This window comes from Uloborus diversus, chromosome 5 (genome assembly GCF_026930045.1).
Source record: "Uloborus diversus isolate 005 chromosome 5, Udiv.v.3.1, whole genome shotgun sequence".
Lineage (NCBI taxonomy): Eukaryota > Metazoa > Arthropoda > Arachnida > Araneae > Uloboridae > Uloborus > Uloborus diversus.
Window position 1 is genome coordinate 141,533,803 of NC_072735.1, and position 22,575 is coordinate 141,556,377.

The following is a 22,575-nucleotide window of genomic DNA, read 5'->3' on the forward strand; positions in this document are numbered from 1 at the left end:
ACATTCTCCCCATTGTATGTCCTTCTTGTCATTTCTTTCCCCTCTCTTGTTACAAATTGTTACTATTTCGTGAACCCCACCTTGAAGTGGGATTTCACCTATTTTGTGGTAACCGTATGCAAATATATATTTCCCTACTCTTTGTAGTTGATGCAATGAAAAAATATTTCTTGCGCTGCAATTGGTGCAAACATTTGACTCCAATAGATGAAGAGCCCCAATTTCCCAATCATCGAAATATTCCTGTATGACATGATGCTGCCAAGCTCAAATCATACGTAAAACTTCTGCACGAACAATATTTCTTTTAAAAAGTTTAATATTATTGAGTAAGTTGCCTTGACCTCTGCCATTAGAAATATAAAATTTCAAAAAGTCAACTGAACGAATTCTACTTGCTACATTAAAAATTGTACATTTAAAAACACTGGACGTTGCAATAATAATGCAATTAAAAAAAAAAAAAAAAAAAAAAAAAAAACGTGTTTGTGATTTGTTTACAGTTTAAGGGATAACTGACCAATGCAATTTTCAAAATTTTGATCCATCTCCCCTTCGTCACAAAGTTTTACACTTCACCATACTCTTCCCTTTGCCACATGTCACACAGTTTTTCAAAAACGTTCTTATAAAAAAAAGGCTTGATGTCACATTTTCCCCATTGTATGTCGCTCTTGTCATTTATTTCCTTCCCCTTGTCACAAACGGTTACAATGTAATGAACCCCACCTTAATGATGGGCTCCGTTCGTAGTCAGCTCCTTGCAAATAGACATTTTTCTACTCTTTTTTTACGAATGCAAAAGAAAAATATTTCTCACGCTGGCATTGGTGCCAAAATTTTGACACCGATTGATAAAGTTTTCCAATTTTACAATTATGGAAATCTTCCTGAATGAAATGATACCGCAAAACTTCTTTAATACGTAAAACTTCTGTACCAAAAATGTTCTTTGTAAAAGTAGGCATGACCTTTGCCGTTAAATATAAAATTTCCAACAGTCAAATGAACGAACTCGACTCACGGCAACATATAATTGTCTATGAAAAAGCACTGGACGTCGTAATAATACGCCAATTTTATCAAAAATTTCGCCTTGAGATCTGTTTGTGGTGATAGCAATTGCAGATATTATTGTGAGCTGTTTTTTTTTTTTTTTTTTCAAGAAGGTGATTTTATCGGAACTGAAAGCCATCCCTTACTCCGGCAAATCATTTAAATTAAATATTAAAATCAAGAAAACATAATCAAAATGAATATATTTTAAATCCCTGTAGTTACCAAAAAAGACTCAATAATAAATTCAAATGCAAGAATTTCATTTCTTTACGCTCAATCTAGGAATGAGAACACGCAACAAAAACAACACGTAATTTCTTTACACTAACTTTGTGGCGTGAAAAAGCAAAGAAAAATGAATTTTCCCAACTTATAATTGCTTCTAGTGCTTTTTGTAGTCAATATAGCGATTTGGCCTTTTTGAGCCGTAAAACGGAGTCAAACGGCTTCAAAAGTATTTTTCACGAGCTTTCCAACCAACTCAAGTTCGAAGCACTAAAAGGAATTTTTCGTGTAGAAAGAACGGTTTAAAAAATCAATTAAAACTTAATGTTTCACCTTCCGACAAAGAGTTTCAACAATGAAAAAAAGTCAAATTTTAAATTTCTGAGTTTCGCTAACTAAAACACGCCTATAACTTCTTTTTTAGTGGATTTAGGTTATTGGATATTGGGCCCCCTGACAATATCTTTGTTTCGATTATTTTTTAAAGATCTTTCCAACCATATCAAATTCTAAAAAATTGGACCATCCCATCGCGCAGAAAGAGCCATTTAGAAATGCGAAAATGCGTTTTTAAATAATACCTCCGTTAATTAGCGTTCGATTTACAAAATGTTTATTGATGACACTAAAACTCGGCAATAGCTACTAAACAAAGAAGAATGAAGGAAATCGGTTCCCAAACAGAAGAGAAATCGGTACCGAAAGAAATCGGCTTGCCTATGAATATATCTAAAAATATTTAAATATTAAGAAACATTACGTATCATCTTAAGTATCAACTTACTAAGGTTTTTTTTTCTTAAAATTTAATGAGTTTTTCAGTGTTCTGCGTGTGTAACTGCATAATGTTACGCCCGCAATACGTGGTTTATCTTTAAGTACTTTTTTATTTTTTGGAAATTTAATACTCTATATTGTTATATACAGGGTGTTCCGGTTTAACCAGCAAAGCCCCTAACGACAACCGTTAGTCCTAGATGCATAGTACTTCCAAATGCAAAAATGTTCAAAATCAGATTCAGAATTTTGATATTGAAAGTTTGAAGCGAAAATAAAAATAAGTCAAAAAATAACTTTTTAAACGGGCCCTTGGTCTCTTAAATTTTATTTAGGGAAACAATCGTCAATGAAAATTAATTCCAACACAAAAAGTTGGACATTAGTACGACCAATATTCACCGAGATATAAAACGTAGCTTTTTGTGACTTTCACCACTTTACACTCGCCGTCAATAACACCTTTTCTTTGGGGGGGGGGGATATAGCAGTTAACAAGGGTTTAAATTTCTATGTGTGTATAAATTGTGGTTTCTCAAACAGTTCGAGGTTTTTTTTTTTTTTTTCTTGCGTATTAAGGCATTTTTGCATACATTTTAATACATTTTTGAATAGCAACGAAAACTATAAATGCTTTTTTTTATTATTTTAACTTCGACAACCTGTCAGGGCACTAAGTTCCAATCTAATCTTCTGTATAGTCCCTTAAAACTTTGAACTCGAATCTCTTCTTAAATTTTAGTAGCACAAATGTCTAGATTTATACATTAGTTAAAATTCTCAATGGAGATAATTTTTCTAGGTATAAGTTAGGGGACCTATGGTCCGTATAAAAAGTAACACTTTGTAGTTTTTGACTTAATTTATTTTTGCTTCATAGTTTCAATATCTTAACTCTGCATCTGATTTTGAACATTTTCGCATTTGGATGTATGCATATAGGACTAGGTTTGCGAAAATAGAGTTCTTGCAGGTTAAAACGGAACACCCTTTATAATGGCTTCTTATAAACCCATGTATCCATATTAAAAGCTTAAGTTTAAAACAAGCATACACGCAAAAATGTCGCATAGCTCATATAGCTAATTATTTGGGATATAAAGTAGGATGTACTAGGGTGACGGCACCAGTAACAGACATGTTTAAGACATCGTTCTCAGGTTAACTTAATTTTCTGAGCCATTTAAAGTATTTAGACTTTTTAAACTTTTCTTCGCTTATGCAACTACATCTCATTTAACGTTTGCCTGCTTCTGGATCCTATGAGTTAGTTAATTCTATTTTTATTTGTTCAGTTAAGAAGAAAGGTTCGACCCCCCAATAACAGACACCGACAACGCCCACGATCATATACAGTAGCATTCACAATGAGGAAAGGATAAGTGATGGACAGAATTCTCCTTTCCTCTTCAAAATGTGCAAAACTTCTTTACTTTTTAGACCTAAAACCTTATTAAATTCAATTAAACATGAAACTTATATTATTATTTAACTTTATATTTTCATTTACAATATTGATGCTGTATTTCAGCTGCAAAGAAAAATATTTTTAGCTTACTGTTTCTGTTTAGTTGTTCTGTTGCATCCCCCCCCCCCCCGTCAGTCAATTAAACATGAGTAGATGTTTACATTCTGCTGTTAATCTAAATGTATCATCTTGGACAAACAGCTTTAGACATATTGAAGAACAATTTACGTTAAAAATATAGAGTATACCACAGTTTATCATACATCTTATGCTAAGAAATGTTCGAAGACACATTGTCTGAACGCATATTTTGTCAGACAAGTATAAATATTTACAAAAGATATCTGTTATAGATACCAAACTGTATTTAAGCTTTGTTTATCTTTAAGCTATGTAAGCATATACATTTTTTAAAATGCTAAATATTGCAATATATTTATCAAAGAAGAATTTATAAAAAAAATTATCAAAACTTTTAACAAAGTAAACTTAGACTTTATATTTTAAACACTTGTTTTTCGTGAAAATTCACAAAACATGTTTGATTTTAGACGCAATTTCTATTAGTTTAAACCATTTATGTTCAGTACCTAAATTTAGTGTGGGTGAAATTCCTGTTTATTAATGGAACTTAAATGCGGGAGAAGATTTAACAGCTTTTCTAATTAAGCTTAGTCGGATCTACTGTTTAATGCGCCGCGTTGTTTAATTTAAATGAATTTGACTTCTGTGAGCTATGGAATTGCACAAAGAATGCCAGTGTTACCTTTAGAAATGCTTTCTAGATTTCACGAAAGCTTGTGATAGAACATTTCTCTAACTCTGTAATGAGGAAATTTTTCATACAGTGGCGTTAAATTAGTTCAGACTTTACGTTCATACGTAGTAAATTGGAAATAACCCAAAACAAAGAGAAAAACCAACACCAAAGAAGTTTGACTAATGTTTTCTTTTCTTCTAAATTTAAGTTCTAACTTGTGTTTTTTAGGCTTTACAAGTTGTGAACCAGAAACATAAAATTTGATATTTAGGTGTGGGTTCTTTCCGATGTTGTGTACCTCACAGCTAAATTTAGATAACGTTATTATTATTATTATTATTATTATTTTAATGTTAATTAATGTTGTTTGGCACATTTTACTCCAAACACCCTAAAGCAATTGCTTCAGAGAAATATATTTTTAACTCGTTATAGAAAATTCTATTATAAACGAATGGAAACAATATTCAAAAACAACGATTTTTAATAAATTTCAAATTTTTGAGAAGTGGTTTCAAAATTCGACTTTTCCTAAGATTAATTTTGTAAATATATCCAACGAAAATGATAAAAAATAAATTATTCGCTTTCCAGGAGAGAAAGTATCGAAACATTTCTGTTGCTCCGAAATGTTTCAGTTGTTTTTCTTCGTTTTTAAATTTTTTTTTTTTTTAATGCAGAACAAGAAACAAGCTTGTTTCTCGATCTGCAGTGAAGAAATGAAAACCAACATTTTTATTTTCGGTTTACACTTATTTGCTTAAAATTTTCCTCGCGATTTTTTTCCTTAAATTTATTTATTTTTTGTTTTTGTGCCTGATTTTTTTTATTTATTTTTATTTATCCTTATACAGGGTATTCCAAAACGACCGCTTATTCTGTGTACAGCTAGATTCTTCGTTGGTGGTACATAAAAACTGCCCAAAAAAGCGTGAAAGCGTTCCTATGCGATCCACAGTTTACGAGAAAAATACGAAAAACAAAGCATGACTTGCATGTCACTGCCGGTTCAAGGAAAAAACACTTTATTGGACATATCAACAACAGCATTAGCACATCTTTCCAGACGATAATGTTTAAAACGTCATTACACGTATTTGTTGTTATACGTAATGTACGTATACTGCTGATAATATGTTCAATAAAGTGTTTTTTCCCGCACTGGCAGTGACGTCATACTTTGTTTTTTGTATTTTTCTCGTAAACTATGGATCGTACAGGAACTCTTCTGTGGGCAATAGTACTCCCAATAAGGAGTCTAGCTGTGCACAGTTTATGCGGTCGTTTTGGGACACCCTGTATATGTTTTGTGTAGAACCGTCAACAAAAGCACTGGTTTTTCTAAAAAATCTTCGTCATTTACGCGGTGCACGTTTAATACATTTTACACTTACTTAAAACAGTGTCTTTACGAAGTTTGGCCTATTATATGGATGCCTCAATTTCCAAATCAATTAACTCCACTTTTTACAGAAAAACCTTATTTCTGCTTTAATAGTGCTTAATCAATGCTTAGCATGTGAATATACATTAAAATTTGGGTTCAGTACATTTGTGGTCATGTGATGGCAGAAAATGTAACACGACGTCCTATTTACTCCTATGGATAACACCATCGTCTTCATAACTTTTCTCTACTTTTTGTTTTATGGAGTTAATCGATTTGGCAAGTAAGGCATCCATATGTCTCTATTTTTTTTTTTTTTTTATTGTGATCGATGCAAAAATGTTTTAGGCTTGAATATTCCCATTTTGAATGAAGCTCCATTACATATGAAATGATAAAATATATCCATTTTATTTTAGACTTGTTTCTTTCTTTCCTCTCTCCAGATCAACGACACCTCTGCGACAAGACACAGACGACCGACGGGAAATAATGGCAACTGTCATAGAATCCGAAGATAAATGTCCGGACGTCATCCCAGGTGAGAAGTATGCAGAGATCTTCAATATTTAAATCTCCATCTCGAATAAAGATATCAATCGATACCGTATGTGTATTGCTTTCTCGTTATTGAACGAGTAAGTGCAACGGGTAAAAGGGAACTCGTTGCTCATTGTTGAAAGAAAAAAAAAAAGAAGCCATTCTGAGAGTTATACATTTTAGCCTAATTTCGTTAAAATTCAAAACGTAAAAGCATTAGAGAAATTGAAAAAATCAAATAATGATTTATAGTATTTTTGGCTTTTGGGCTGCTTGTTATTTGATTTTTTATATATTATCTTTAAATAGTTATTTTATTTTTATTGTTCGTCATTTTCAAATTACGACAATCAACTTAATATATCTCTAAAATTGCCCTTAAATCCAAAAATAAATAAAGAAAAAAAGACATACAAAATAAATTCAACAAAATATTTATTTTTGTTTAAAGCAAGATGAAGTAACGAAATGTGTTTGCATGTGTATTTGTCAGTCTTAAAAATCCTTATAAACATTGCAGATCGTTTTAAAATAAAAACTTTTTTTTTACAAATCTTAGTAGTTTTTTTCTTTACAACTTCTTAGAGTTTTGCTCCGTATTTAACAGTTTGAAATACGACTTTAAATGCAGCATCAACATACAATCGATGTTTATTGCATACTCAATATGCTGCCGTGCTAAGCACCAAACTCGTATCTGCATTTTTTATCAAAATGGAGTTACGGTCACCACATGGCTTTTTGCAACATAATTTACCTAAGCACAATGTTTTACGGTCATTTGCGAAAGAGGAATACTTTTAAAAAGTTCTAAAACAGGGCTTCTGCATCAAGTTCATAGGAATATAAAACTTTAAAAGGTAATTTATCATTTTGAATTCAGCTGCAGATACGATTTTCGTGCTTAAGACGGCAGTATAGTCAATACAATCGTGACTGAGAAGCCAAAGTTAACACTAACTTCTTATTAAAAATTTTAGTATACCCCTCAATGTACAACGCATTTAAAATATACATAAAGTCCAAATGTATTTTTTTTAATGTATCATAATTTAGAAAGTGCATACAGTAGTAATGTAGGTCCTTTTATGTCCCTATCTTTCTAATAATGTACGTAAAGTTCGACATCGTAACAAGAATGTGTATTCACAAGAATATTATTTGTAGATCAAAATATTTAGTTTTAAACAAGAAACGCACATTGATGTTGTTTTTCTTTCTTTCTTTTTTTTCGACTTATACGCGTTTAGTGTTTATTATCGAAAAATGAGAAATAATGTTTCGAGTTGAATATTTAAATTAGCATTTTGTACTTTATTTATACAACATCAACTCAGAACAGATTGACCTCAAAATAAATTAACTAAAGTAAACCTAAAATAAAAAAATGTCTCTTGCTAATTTTAAAAGCAATATTTTAAAAAGAAATCTCAGGTTCTGCTACTTGTTATGATGTATAAAATGCATTTTTAATTTTTTAAAAAGAAAAAACATTTGAAAAGAATACAAAATACTATTATAATTTTTCGTTTACTTCAATTATTTTAGAGCTATACTTGGTAAACAAAGTGTACAAAAAAAAAAAAAGGATTGTTACATCTCCGTTCGTTTCAAAATATTTTCCTTGAATTAAAGATTTAAAAAAAAACACACATTAGAAAAATACAGTAGGTATTTTGTTTTTAAAACAGCTGTTACGCAAGTAATGCCATCTATTTGAGGAATCCAGAACTACAAATACAAACTTCCGTTAAAAATAAGTAGAACGTGTTTTTTTAACTGTATTCACATATAATTTGATCAAAAGGCGTTTTCGCGAAGGGGAAAGGGGTATAGACTGCTCTATTGAATTGTTTTTTGGAGAATGTTTTAAGCGGGATTTTCTGCTTTGGTTGGAGTGGGGGGGGGGGGGCTCTTCTAGGTGGGATATTCTGTTGCGTTTGATGTGGTGCGCCATCGCTCTTAATTTATCAACAGATAAGAAGGTACATTTTTTATCAATTTTAAACTAAACTCAATATTTAAACGAAAACTTTCAAGTTGAAACAGAAATCTTCTTCTAGATGAAATTAAATTTTTGATCCTGGAAGTGGTTTATTTGATAAACATTTATTTTCAAAACTATGTTTTTGCTGCAGTATTATCATATATATATATATATATATATATATATATATATATATATATATATATATATATATATATATATATATATATATGCATTTTATATGCTTCAATTTTAAGTTTTTTTTTAAATGTAGGTTTCAAATGTTATACTCTTTTTTAATAAACAAAGAGAAAAAACACGACCAACCCTCAAATTAGGATCTTATTAAAAGCAAGGTTCTCTGCTTTATTTATATTTTTTTTTACACTTTTGAGGAAATTTCTCTTTACTCTTTTTTTAACTAACACAAAGGTGTTTTTTTTCCTAAAGCAAACTCATTTTTATAAGAGTTGTTTTATTTGATTTCTTACGGAATCGAATATTTCTCCTTGGAGATATTTCTTCCCTTCCAGGAATTTTTTTTTCCAGTTGTAAATAATTATTAATTTTTTGAAATACACTTCTTATTTTGGAAAAGTGATTTTTTTTTGCATATTATTAATTTTTAAAGTGACTTTTATAAAATAATCTCAATGTTTTAATATTATTTACCATCCTAAAGCATAAAAATTTCAAACTTCATTTTAAAATGAAACATGAATTTTTAACGCATGTTTAAAAATTCGCTAAGCTCCCTTATGAGTAAATAAAAGCGAAACAAGTCCTGAATTATCAATCACTGACGACATTATCAAAGGCAAGATTTTTAAAAAACTTTTCTAAAGAAACCTTCTTTTTGCTTTCTCTATTCTGAAGTAATCTTTTTAGAAGACTTTATTTTAATCTTTTCGTGCGGTAGCTACTTAAACAATTTAGAATATCAAATGAAGATGAAGCAAGAGACAAACAAAAACCAGTAACTAAACATCACAAGATTCAAGAAATGTGACAAGCAGTGTTAGGTTCACGTACGTGCAATTTGAGATTTTACATACATCACTATTTTTTGCAAGGACCACGGTTTCTTTCCAGTTGTCGAACTTTCACTAAATTCTTTATCGTTGTTTCATTACACATAATTAGTAGTATATTTTGTGACTCTAAATTACACTACATTTCGGAAACATTCACCATTTTAAATACAATAAAAATTGAACATATTTCATGACCCGTATTTTGCATACTTTTGCTTTGAGGGAGATTGAATACTCCTTAATTTTTGCATGTACCAAAAGTATATCACTTACCGTCAGAAAACTTCCTGGCGTTCACCTTTGCTTTAAAATGGTATTTTTAAGCCTTTGACGTACTGAGTATATCAATTACAGTTACGATATTTTTTCAATAACATTAACTCCTTAACATATAGTTATAAATTTACCTCATTAACTTACAATTTTAATTTAACCATTCTACATTCAATAATAATTTAAAGTCTTCGATATACAATTATATATTCAACCGCATTTGCACTCAAATATAATTTTAAAACTTTGATGCACAATTTTATGTGTAACCACATTTGATATTCCAATATAATTTTAAGTCTTTGATAAATAATTAAAAAATGTAGCCACATTCGACATTTAAATGCTATTTTAAGCCTTTGATATACAACTACATCATATTTGACATTTAAATATAATTTAAATGCTTGCCGTTGATAAGCAAATATATCTTTAACCTATTGACATACAGTTATGTCTTATCCTTTGACACACATTAATAATTTTAACCTCCTGACATACAATGACATCCAGAAGTTGTCGTTATTTTCACGTTCCGTAGTAGAGTTTGATATCTCCAACCCGTCATTAATTTCAAGTTACATTGTGCACGGATGTCTTTGAGGCGTCACACATTCCAAGGACATAACATATTCTTGTATTTCAAGGGATTAATATTACTTTTCAAAACAATTAACACATTTTTACGGATAGAAGAGTCTATACAAATTATTTCAGCTTGCACAACATTTAGGGATATTTCTTAGTATCAGGAAGTGAGAAGCAAAAGGATGTAGATGGCAAATTTCAAGTTTTGAATAAAACGCGTTTTAAGATCAGTTCCTAGGCAAGCTTATTGAAAAGTTTTTCCAAATCATGCTGTATAACATCACTTACCAGAGCTACTAATACTTTTCTTGCCTTAAGACAGAGGAAAGTTTTACCTATAATTTTTACTGTTTATCTCCCTTTTTTTTATTTTGCCACTTACATCCCTTTGTCACTGCCTCATATGCATTTTTTATTTATTTAGGATGTCCATTTCTTCAATGGCATGTTTAAATTTACTCATCCCTCTAAACAAACAAAATAATTTTACATAGTTACTTTAATTTTAGTGTTATATATTACGAATAGAAATTGTATTTCTCTCTGAGTATTTTTTATCGATGTTATTTAAAAAAACCTTATATTGTGATTTTTTAAATGAACTGAATAATGCTTTTAAGCGAACTTAAATAGCAGGTCAACGAATAGGTTATTTCGCTTATAAATACTCAATACAAGATTTCCTTCTATAAAACGTAGAAACAAAGATTTAGCGAAGCATTACATAATTTTATTCGAATTTGTATCATCAAAAGCTAAAAATATCCACTTTGATTGAAATATATCTCCCAGGAAGCGCTACAATGAAATAAATATTCTTCCCCTAATCACTGACTAGCCATCAATTCAGAACCTCTGTAAAACATGCAAATGAATAATTTAGGTCCAGGCAGAATTTGTGAAAAGCTAAGTCATGGTTGCAGTTACGTAAAATTTAAACCAGAGCAATAAAAGGAATTCCGCGGAGAGAAATATCTATGAATTACAAGTTTAACTTCTGCAAATAAAATTTGAATTTTTATGGGAAAAGATATTTTACTTCCGCTTTTGCTCGTTTTTTATAACATTTTTGCGAATTTCAAAAGCAGTGAAATAAATCTATGCCTGTTTTTGAATTCAAATGGCAATAATTATGTTCTAGAGAGGAGACATATAATCAAGTGTCATTAAATTATTTTAAGTTGTTCGAAGGAAGTGTTCGCAATTTAAAATTATTATTATTGTTCATAATCAATTTATAATAAGTTACTTTAATCACTTATTTAGTTTTACTTCAAAGGTTTTTCTTTAAGTGTAGTTAAGAAACTGTTTATTTTTATTATTATTATTATTTATTTATTTTACCTACGCTTCAAAAAGACAGTGCTGTTAATTTGACTCTTCTTTTTGCTTAAAAAGTAATCTAAATAAAATAAATAAATACAACTATATAAATAAATGAATTCCAACGTTTTAATGTGCAAAAGCTGCAAATTACTGCAGACACGTGTTTTGGGGCTACAAGGAACACCTTTGAAGAAGTGTGAGCTTTTGGATAAAAAGTAATCCTAGGAAAGGTAATTTTTCATCCAAAAAATCACCCTTCTTTGAATTGAAAAGGGGCTTCCTTGTAGCTCCAAAACATGTGTCTGCAGGAATTTGCATTTTTTGTGAATTAAAACGTTGGTAATTCATTCATTTAATTTTCAAGCACAAAAATTTACTACTATATTCTTCTTTAAAACCTGAATCAGGCTTAAGTTACATTGTATTAAATCCAGTAACACTTGTATGACAGTGTACATAAACATTTTATGTCGAATTAGATACTATATTCATTCAAAATGCACTTCAAGAAATCATTGCAAATGAAATGCTTCACATAGCTGAAAGCAGCTTCAATTAAGATATTTCCTTGATTACAAGTATATTTTCTCTTGGATATTGCGTGCCGGACAATAATATATTTTAAAATGTTACGTTGATGTTTAAATATTGCTATTTTTGCGCGCAATAAAATAATTTATACAAAAAATGATTAATTTAATCACCAAGCTAGTTTCTCAAATCAGTTGATAAGTTGCCGTTTCGATAAACACTGATAGCATCTAGATAATGCAGTAATTTATATTAACAATCAAGCAATAACTATAATTATCTTTCTTTTACTTTTAAATTAACTACTTCTTTTTTCCGTCCCTGAAATTCAAATATGAACACAATTGAGGCAATGAGAAGCAAAAGGATGTAAGTTGACATTTTCAAGTGTTGAGTAAAATGCGTTTTAGATAAGGGCCTCGGTAGGCTTTCATTAAAAATTGTATTTAAATTATGCTGCACCTACTAGTACAATATCTTGCACCGAGACTAAAGAGAAGGGTCACCTACCATTTTTACTAGATATCTCCAAATTTTCAATTTTGGCACTTACATCCCTTTGCTTCTCATTGCCTCAACTACGTACATGTTTCTGTCATACCCAATGCAATTAAAAGAGCACATTTAAGAATTTCATGATAGTTTTAAATTTGAGTTTAAATAAGAGCTTTAATGAGAGGTTTTATAGAAATGTATAGTTATTGTTTAGCTGTAAACACTTTATCATCTTCCTGAAATATTATCTCTTGATACTGCTTCAATATCTATAGAAGTTAGACTGTTAGGATTTTGATGGGGGTGAGGGCTTTAGCAGGAGACTAGTAATGTTCAATGTCCACGGGATTCCAGCGACACAACCAAATTTAGATTAAGTGCTTTTCCTTATCCTTATTACAATTAAATGAAGAATTATAAGTTGTGATCTAATTTTGCGATAAATCCGAAACAAACATTTTAATACACTTCGTTCTGCCTATAAACTGCTGATGAACTTCTGGTAACTACTAAATATTTTCGAGATAAACCTGTCACTTTCATTCTATTGGTCCTAGTGATTGATTAATATAATTATATTTGGTAAGTACAATTTAATAGTTAAACGTTATGTCCTCATTTTTTTTTTTTTTTTGGTTTAGCTGCTAAAACGTTCTACTTAGGTATGATTGGGGAAAAAAATAATCTGTTGTAGTCAACTAGGAAGTCTGCTGTTGCTTAAAATTCGGCAAAAAAAAAAAAAAAAAAGACATAAAGCGGTAAAAGCTGATTTGAGTCATTGCAACGAAGTTAATAAATATATTAAAGTAATATAGACAAAAAACTGATTTTCGAACAGTCAATGAGGACCAAGGCCTGCTGTACTCATTTCAGTTTACGAGTGCGAGGGCTCTGGGGTGCGGCAAGGCGAATTTTCCTAGTAGGTGGTCTGCCAAACACGGAACTCTAGAGCTCAGTTCCCAAGCACGCTTAGATTTTATTTTATGGACCCACTGAAAGGGGAGGAAAGACTAAGTCTACCGTGCCCCCCCCCCCAAAATCCGGATCTGCGAAGTGGATGCGTGAAACGTTACCACTGTGCCACTGGGATTCCAATATATGAAATTTGATACAAAAATAAAAAAAGAGACTGTAAAGTTACGGCCTTTAACTAGTTACTCTTACAAAACGTTTTGCGTCAAAAATGACAGCTTGATAGAAATTTTTAGGTGCAGAATACGACAAAAACTGCTTTTTTTTTTTCAAACACTGGTTGGCACAGCTCTAATATCAGGGAACTAAAAGACTTGGCGAAAATTATGAGTCTAAAGAAGTAAATGGAATTACGTGGGTTACAGTTCTAAAAGAAAAAGACATTTTAAGAGCAACAAAATAAAATCCTTATTACGAGTCATAAATTTAAAACATTAAAAACTGCAGTAGTTTCAAGAACAGCCTAAATTCAATGCAAATTCTAACATAAAGGAAATAAAATTAACCGTTATCAAAAATATTTTTCAAGGCATCACATCGAGAGAAAAAAACTCAGAGTAAATTTGAATCCACTTCATTCGGAGTATCTGAAAATATTTCCACCACTGTGTTGCAACCGTATGCTTAACTAATTATTGTGCGAGTAGAATATTTAATCTCAGGTACACTAAATGCATTGGCGAAGAGACTTCCACATAAAGCATTCTACAAGTTTCACGAGCGAATTCGGTTAAAGTATAATCAAAATTTACTTGCTTAGAGAACTTGAATTATAACCAAACAGAAACGGAGGATTCGTTCGAAAATCCTCAGAACACGTTATTTTCTAACGCTTTCCGATATCATTTTCGAAACGCATTGTTAGCTTACCCAATGAAGTTCGCAGGGAGGATGAAAGAATGTGATGAAGAGTACATGTATGCACATTCTAGAACACAAAAGATCTTCCCGAATTTCCCAATAATTATATCATCCTTATGGAAAAGAACTTATTCGTAATAAGAAAGTTACCGATTAACTTACCCGCACTGATCGTTCATTCAAGCCGCGAAGGTATCGATTTTCGATTACGTTATTTTAAAATTCTTCGAATTCCAAGAGAGAGAGGAAAATGAGTTTAGGCCATTCGAACACTGAGGTTAAATGACTTTGAAATGGTTTGCTTTGAGTAAGGTAACGCGAAAGGTTTTCCGAATGTAATTTCGGTGACTACTAAAGAGCGAAAAATGGAATGCAGTGTCGAGGAGGGTGAAATTTTAGGTTTTCTATCTCTTCGAGAAGAATCATTAAAATTCTAAAGATTTTAAAGAAATCCAAGTACTTAATAGTTTTAATGGATACATAAGTACGAGGAGAAGATATTTGAAGCACGATTTTCTGATGAATTATTTGAAGTGTTGCAAGGTATGAATTGATTTATTGTAATTTATGATTTAAAAGAAATATACTTTCTTTGTTTTGAATTTTATGAAGTCACTAACTACCTACTGTGATTAGATAGACCTCCAGTCTCACTTTAGTTCAATGTTGAAAATAAAACTATTTAAATTTTATTAACCGCACAGTTATACGTGTTGTTTTTCAAAATTGTTGAAATTTGGTTTGCTTTATAACTAACTGTAAAAATTGTTGCACAGAAACAAATTGCATTAATAACAAACTTTTTTTTCTTTCTTCACTTCAGTGCTGAACAGATCCAAGTACATCTTTATTTAAATGATCGGGCAATAAAATAACTTATTTAATAGCAGGATTGACTTCAGCTCAAAACATTTGACTACTACGTCTAGTAAAGAAAATTAATAAAAGTGTCTTTTCTGTGTACAGAAACCGAAAACGGCTGTTTTATTATTCAAATTACTCAACAATCTTCGATCAATGCAATCTATGTAGTCGGCTATAAAATTAAATTAAAAAATATACATCTCAAAGTAATCAACATTGTCGTTTAATTTCGTTCTATTTGATGCCATAAAGCAAAACCTGAAAGCTGAATAGAAACAAAAAATAAAACAACATCAGTACCTAATGGAGTCAACTGCGCCTATATCTACAACTCAAAAACAAGTAAATAAAAAAAATACACAAAAAAACTAAATAAAATCAATTTTGTCTGAGAATAAATAGAAATCAAGCTAACATCGCTAATAGCTAACAAGATAGTACAGTAGGGTCTCAAAAATTCGGCATTCGATAACTCAACCGGTTTCAGAAAACTTAACCACAATCTGGGAAAGCGAAGAATGTTCGAGAGAAAAATCTGTAGCGCACTAACTCCCGATTACCCGAGATTTCCAAAAATCTGCTTACTTTTCTATCCACATTTAGTCAAGTTTTCGGAGTGCCACGGTGCAATCTGGTGCCGCATAAAGTTTTTAATTGTTAAAAAAAAAATTAAAAAACATGCGTTTATAATATAGTATGTAGTATTACCTTTATATAAAACGTTAAAAAGGGAAATTTCATAAAAAATCTTAATGAAATACATTTTCTGATAATTTTGGCTCATGCTACTAGCTTGCAAGATTTTTTAAATTTCCTGCTGGTGTGTCATCAACTGCAAGACAAAATATATGCTGCAGCCTCATGCATACACATCTGATAATCTTTAAAAATGACTTTTAAAAATGCTACGAAACACCAATCGTGAACCAGCAAAAATAAAACACAATAATTATTTATTTACTAGTGCAATATACTTGCCATCTCTGTTGCATCCCATACATCAAATTTGTATAGCTTTACTTCTAATTTAGAGCTGGCAGATAAAGAATAATACCATAAATATCATCACCATAGGTCTAATATTAAATGCTACGTCACAATGTGTACACTCATTTACTACGCTTTTTACAGAAAATGTGACTAAGTAGTTTGAAAACCTAATAAGAGTAAATCTTGATGTTATAATATGTTTTTATAGTTTGTTATTTCTTCCAAAATATATAATTCTAAAAATTCATGAGCTGCTTTTCAATTGCTAATTTGCTACAACTACAGGATGAAGTCTCACAACTTAAATAAAAAACGTTCTAAAAATTCTTTCTTTCTCAGAGCTTAGCCATTCACGATAAATGACCGTACATATCGGAGCGAAACATATTTTCATTTATATGTACCGCCCCAGATACTAAATGTATTGGTATATTATAGCTATAAAAAAAAGGAAAATTAATTTATGTTTCGTCGACTTTAAAAAATAATATGTTGTATTTTTTGTTAAAAAATCTTAATTACCGCCATTTAACGGAATGTGAAAAATATGTTATACCTATTAAATTAAAGCTGTATCATCCTCCCTAATAAAAAAGCTGGATGTCTGGATGTCTCTAACGCGCATAGCGCCTAGGCCGTTCGGCCGATTTTCATGAAATTCGGCACAAAATTAGTTTGTAGCTTAGGGGAGTGCACCTCGAAGCGATTTTTCCCAAATCCGATTGTTATTTTCTATTCCAATTTTAAGAACATTTTACCGAGCAAATTATTATAACGTGGACCAGCAAATCACCATAACATGGGCGATCAAATTTACATAGCAAATTGGCGAGAAATTCATCATCTATTACTTAGAAATATACAGGCAAACTATATGACCCTTTAATTTTCTACTGCGGGCAAAGCCGTGCGGGTAACACTTGTATTTTAAAAAAATTCACCAACATTTAAAACTGATAAAAAAATATGATTTTTTAAAACCACGAACTTCTAATTTCAATTACTATTTCGCTGGCAATGCTAGAGAAATTCTCACAACTTAAATTAAATACATTCTGAAAATTCCTCCCTTCTCGGAGTTTATGCCTTCGTGATAAATGACTCTAGATCTTGGGGCGGTACATATATTCATTTATCTTCTTAATGTGATAGATAAGAGACTGAGGTTATGAAAATGTCCAGCGATTTTGCTTAACATTGTGGGATGGGAGGGCGAGAAATAACCGCATCCAAACACAAAACTTAATTGAACCGGTAGGTTTTAATGCGATTCACATTACGTAGATAAAAGCTGTTATAGAGTGGGTAAAAAGTGCGTGAAATACATTAATTACTTTCACATAAGTTCAACTGTTTCTTTGCAGGAGCTTAATGCGTTACAATCATTTAGGGTTTATTTGATCCTCCGTCGGAGATGAAATTATTTCAATAAAATAAGCGTATATTTAAACCAGAAACGCACATTTATAAATGTTTAAAAGCTATCCAATTTATATCCAATCATCACAGGATGTTTATACTTTATTGTATTGCAAAGGATTACATTAAGAGACAAATTTTTTAACGATTTTAATTTGAATTCTAGATAATAGTTTCAGAGTTATTTGATGATATAGCGAGCTGTGTACACTAAGGTTAGACCGGGGCACGTTTACGCATTGGATACGTTTACGTAGAGCCCTTTTTTCAAAACGAATTATAACTGGAGAGCCAAGAGTCATAACAGATTGATGCTGCTCTCTGGCACATATTCGAACAAGTTTTTGAGCATCACCCAGCTTCGGTTTAACATGCAGAAAGAAAACTCTGTTTTCAACCAAGTTGAGTATGTTTTGTGTTGAACGTTTTGAGGCTTATTGTGAACTAGCTGCATTGCCCGGCTTTGCCCGGTCTACCTTGAAAATGAAAATTGTGTCAAGTGGCGTATATTCAACAATCAGGTTTGAATAAATTAAAAAAAAAACATGCAAAATTTCCCTTCCAAACAATGGCGACAGATATTAAAATAGTTTTAATACATTAAATCGAGAAAACTGGATTCAAAAAGCGTAACCATGGAAACACAAAATAAAATAAGTTTAAGGAATTAAAATGCGAAAGAAAATGGTTAACAATTTGAATGGAAATGCGTTTTTTTGAACTTGATTTAAAAAAGCTTGTAACTTTTTTTCCCCTTTTGAGACAGAAGCTTAGTTTTTTGATCATAGGTCGAGATAGATCTGAAGTAAAAAAGGTAGTTTTTTCCAATGGCCTCAAAAAGAAAACTGTGGGACAATTCCTTCGCTTTTTATTGATAGATTTAATGAAGAAAGTATGCCTAAATTTCAGCGAAGTCTAAACAATTTCGAGCTAAAAAAGCAAATAACTCCAGCCGTAAGTAGGTTTGAGCATTGAATAAAATTGCGTAGAACGCGGGAAATTCTACTCTTTCCAACGATATGTGATATTAATATGTGAAAATAATTTCCCACCCCCATATTAATGAATTTATGTGAAAATTGGGCCTAAATTAGAATAAAAAAAGAACTATTCCTCGAATTTTATTCGAACTGGTCTGCAAACCTTTTCAGGACTTAACGGAATAAACTGTGAAAAATTCAGCGAAATCGGCCGGGTAGTTCTCGAGTTTTGCGAGTTCAAACACACAGACACTTTTTGGAGACTTCATTTTATATATGTAGAGATACAAAATACTTAGTTACAAAAAAAAAAAAAATTGTATAAAAATTAGCAGAATTTTATCCTTTTTTGAGAATTGTACTTGTATGAACTGAAATGTTATTAATTTTTTTCACGTTAGAAATAAATCCAATTTAGAGACGGGCCAAGTGTACACGTTGACGTCGGAGCAACTTTACACACGTTCTTACGGTGTCTTACTTCTAAACGTGCCCTGACCTTTTTTCGCTCCGAATTGTCTCAAACCTTTTTTAGTATTTTCAGGCTATTTAGTTTTGAAAATCACCATTTATTTTTAAATTGAGTTACAAATAGGTTACAATCATGCGGTGCTGCCTTTATGCCCATTCAACTTTTACTTTATACACTATTTAGTCTGTAATAAATTTGTTTTATTTTAACGATGGTAAGACTTCATGTTCAAATCAGAAAGAGAACCACGTTAGGTGTCAAAATGAATATGCGTAACCGTGCCCCGTTTTACGCAACCGACTTGGACTTAAAAATATATTTTTTTAATAGTTAAAAACACAAACTGAGCCAACTGAATGTACAAATTTTGACTCCATTACTGTTTCATAAAATCGCCATGTCTAAAATTCCCTAAGTTAAAACACATAATTTAGAACATTCATTGAAAAAAAATCCTCGTAAACGTCGCACGGCCTACCCTATGTTCAATTTATTTTGTTAAACAAAAACTAGGGAACTTGTATCAACTTTGCCATCAAGTTCTTCATTGAACTTAGTAATATTTCTTCTGTAGTTAAATAAATAAAAAAAAAAATAATTTGAATTTTTGGCATCTCGAATTCAAATTATGTTTTTCGCAATCACGAGCGTGTGTGTTTGTGTAGGCGCATGTGTGTGGGTGCGTAAGTGTATGTATGCATGTGTGTGATTGAGTGTTGTGTACGTGCGTGTGCGTGTAGGTGTTCGTGTGTGTAGGCGTTCGTGTGTGTGTGTGTAGGCGTTCGTGTGTGTGTGTGTGTAGGCGTTCGTGCGTGTGTGTGTGTGTAGGCGTTCGTGTGTGTGGGACATGGACGCCACCGCCCCGCAAAAGTGGATTTCGGGGGACAGTGCTCAGGACCAGCCGCGCCGCCGCCGGTGGACGGTGGTGCTGCAGCCCTGGTCCAAGCTGAAAAAGGAACCGGAACATCAAGGACTGTCAAGTGAGAACAATAAGCAATCGTGATTGCTCAAAAAAATACGCCAAACTTATGTGCAGTCGAAATTATGATATACTAAAATAAATTTCGAATGGAAAACTGATGAATTTTTCTTCTCGTTTTAAAATCATATGAGGGACGAGCAACGTATAAACCAAAATCATGTCTAGATGAAATGCTTAATGATAACTTGCAATCAGCTAACGGAACAATTATGTTTCTTTGTGGTTTTTTTTACACTTGTAACTGACTAAATGTCATTTTTTGCATCTTTTTTTAGGAGTCGAAATGTCGACAGAGTCCCTGAAAGGTAGTGATATTCACAAACCCGACATACATAGGGATAATGTGAATTGGGAAACTCGATTAGTAAATGAAGCTAATACGAATTTTAGCAGTATGGACTATCCGACGAATTGGGTAAGTATATATTAAAATTTTCACCCTTGTCATATTTTTACGTTTTTATAGCTATACTTCTCATTTAAGAAAAATTATGACAATTATTTTTTAAGTATGCATCGACAAAAGGTTCAAAAACAGATTTGTATTTTTTTGATTTTCAATTGTTTTATTGGGTCTTTTAAATTTCACTTTAATAAAGTGCTACTACAAAAATGAGTTATTCCCTGCACATTACATTTTGTCAAACGTTGTTTTCAAAAAACGAGTTGATTCTTATTTCTAAGAAGGAGTACATGCTTGTTATTTAAAAGTTATTTAGTTGTTAAGTTGGAATCAAGATGGAAAAAATATGCCTGAAATAAATTAAACCAGGAACCATTTGATTACGATAACAATTCCCATTAACTGAGCTACCCTGGCTTTGAGTACTAGAAGCAATGTATTTTCAATTTCAGTGAGCTAAAATCTAATTCCATTTTATGTTTAAATTTTCATTACATTATATCAAATGTTATGTTTAGTATTTTATTAAACTAGTTTCAATTGATTTCCTTTTTTAAAAGAATTGAGTTGTTTTGACTAAATACATCACATGTATTAAACTTTTTGAGCATTTCATAAGGATATTAATTTAAATACTTGTCTCATATCATTGGCAGAGATACAAATCAAGTATTTGATACTGATAATTTTAATCGCAGTATACATAATATATTTTATAACAAGAAAAATAAATAATAACTTTGATTTATAAATATAATTTTAAATTAAAAAACACCAACATTCATTTAAATTTTTTTCATGGTGTAATTTTCGTAAAATCCGTCGTGATGATCTTTAAAATGAAGCATTCTAAATTCATTTTTGGTTAGGGAATACATCAGAGACCTCTACTGAAACAGGTGCCTTCCCCTTCTGTTCCTCAGATGCCAACTGGTCCCCTGCAGCCCCTGAGAGAATACACATCACCTACTCAGCACCCGCCAGTGCCACTACATCACCCCCTGTCCCCTATAGCCACAACTCCAACATCTGCGGCAACAACACTGCGGGCAGAATGGACTATTCCCAGAGCAACAAACAAATTGAAAAACCGACAAACGGATGTCTGAGAATTACTGAAACCTTTATTTTAATGAAGGTAAGTATTTTTTTTTTCTTCATCTCTATCACACATTTTGTTTACTTGTCAATACGTTTCACAAGTAGCACCTCTGTTTTGAGGGGGAGGGGATGTACAGTCGTGGCCAAATTATTAGACTGAAGAGTTTTTTTTTTTTTTTTTTTTTTTTTTTTTTTTTTTTTTTTGCTTTTTGTATACTATTTGAACTAAAATACTATTTATTTTACTGTTAAAGTACACTACATACTATGCAATGTTTATTACGTTATTTTAGCATAATTTAATGCTTGCAGGTGGCAGCACTGTCTGCTTTGTTTATGTTCTTCGTTTATCTACCTACCAGGAACATAACCTCAATCAGCTTAAACAGTTCACTAGTTCCTTTTATTAGTGTGTTCTGTTATATTTCAAGTTAGTTTTAAGCAATTAGTGAGTAGGTGAGTATGTATATAATAGAGAGTATAAACGATTTTTTACCTCCTTTTTTAAAAAGTTAAGAAATGGTGTAAACATTGTGAAAAGTATACCAAAAAGACTTAAAATGATCATCAAGAACAAGGGAATGCATACTAAATATTAGATACTTATTTCACTGTTCGTTAATGTGGCTATAGTTATGTAATCAGTAAAGAATTTGCTTTTAAAACAGTCTTAGTCTAATAATTTGGTCAGCACTTAACCCATATTTTATTATCGTCCTGTATATAGGACAAATCATATTTATTGCATTTTGGCAAGGGTTATCACATTTTTAGTTTCTAATTTGGTATTTTTATAAACCCTACGTTTGATAAGTACTGTAAACAAAATTTAACAGTTCAATTACAAATATTTTTATTTTATTTTTATTTTTGAATTTGACATTTTTTTGCAGTTTTATGATGCATAGTTTAATAATTAGTTAAAATTATTGTGTAGAAAACATGCCAAAATTCTCTTTCAATTTTATCATTACTAATCATATACATTAGTACTGAGTAAAATTTGCAAAGATAAAACTACATTTAACTAGGTTTTATGAAGGTTTTATTAGCCGTCTTGTAAATAGGACGATGGTAAAAT

At 31.2% G+C, this 22,575-nt stretch overlaps 1 protein-coding gene across 1 annotated transcript in view; it reads left to right on the top strand.

The window, feature by feature from the left end:
- Positions 1–21,502, top strand: part of LOC129223170 (hemicentin-2-like) — a 160,548-nt gene extending 139,046 nt beyond the window's left edge. The window contains exons 10-11 of the mRNA XM_054857736.1: positions 20,266–20,405; positions 21,263–21,502. Of these exons, the coding sequence (XP_054713711.1) occupies positions 20,266–20,405; positions 21,263–21,502 (380 nt within the window). The remainder of the gene's footprint in view (positions 1–20,265; positions 20,406–21,262) is intronic.
- Positions 21,503–22,575: the final 1,073 nt, after the last annotated feature.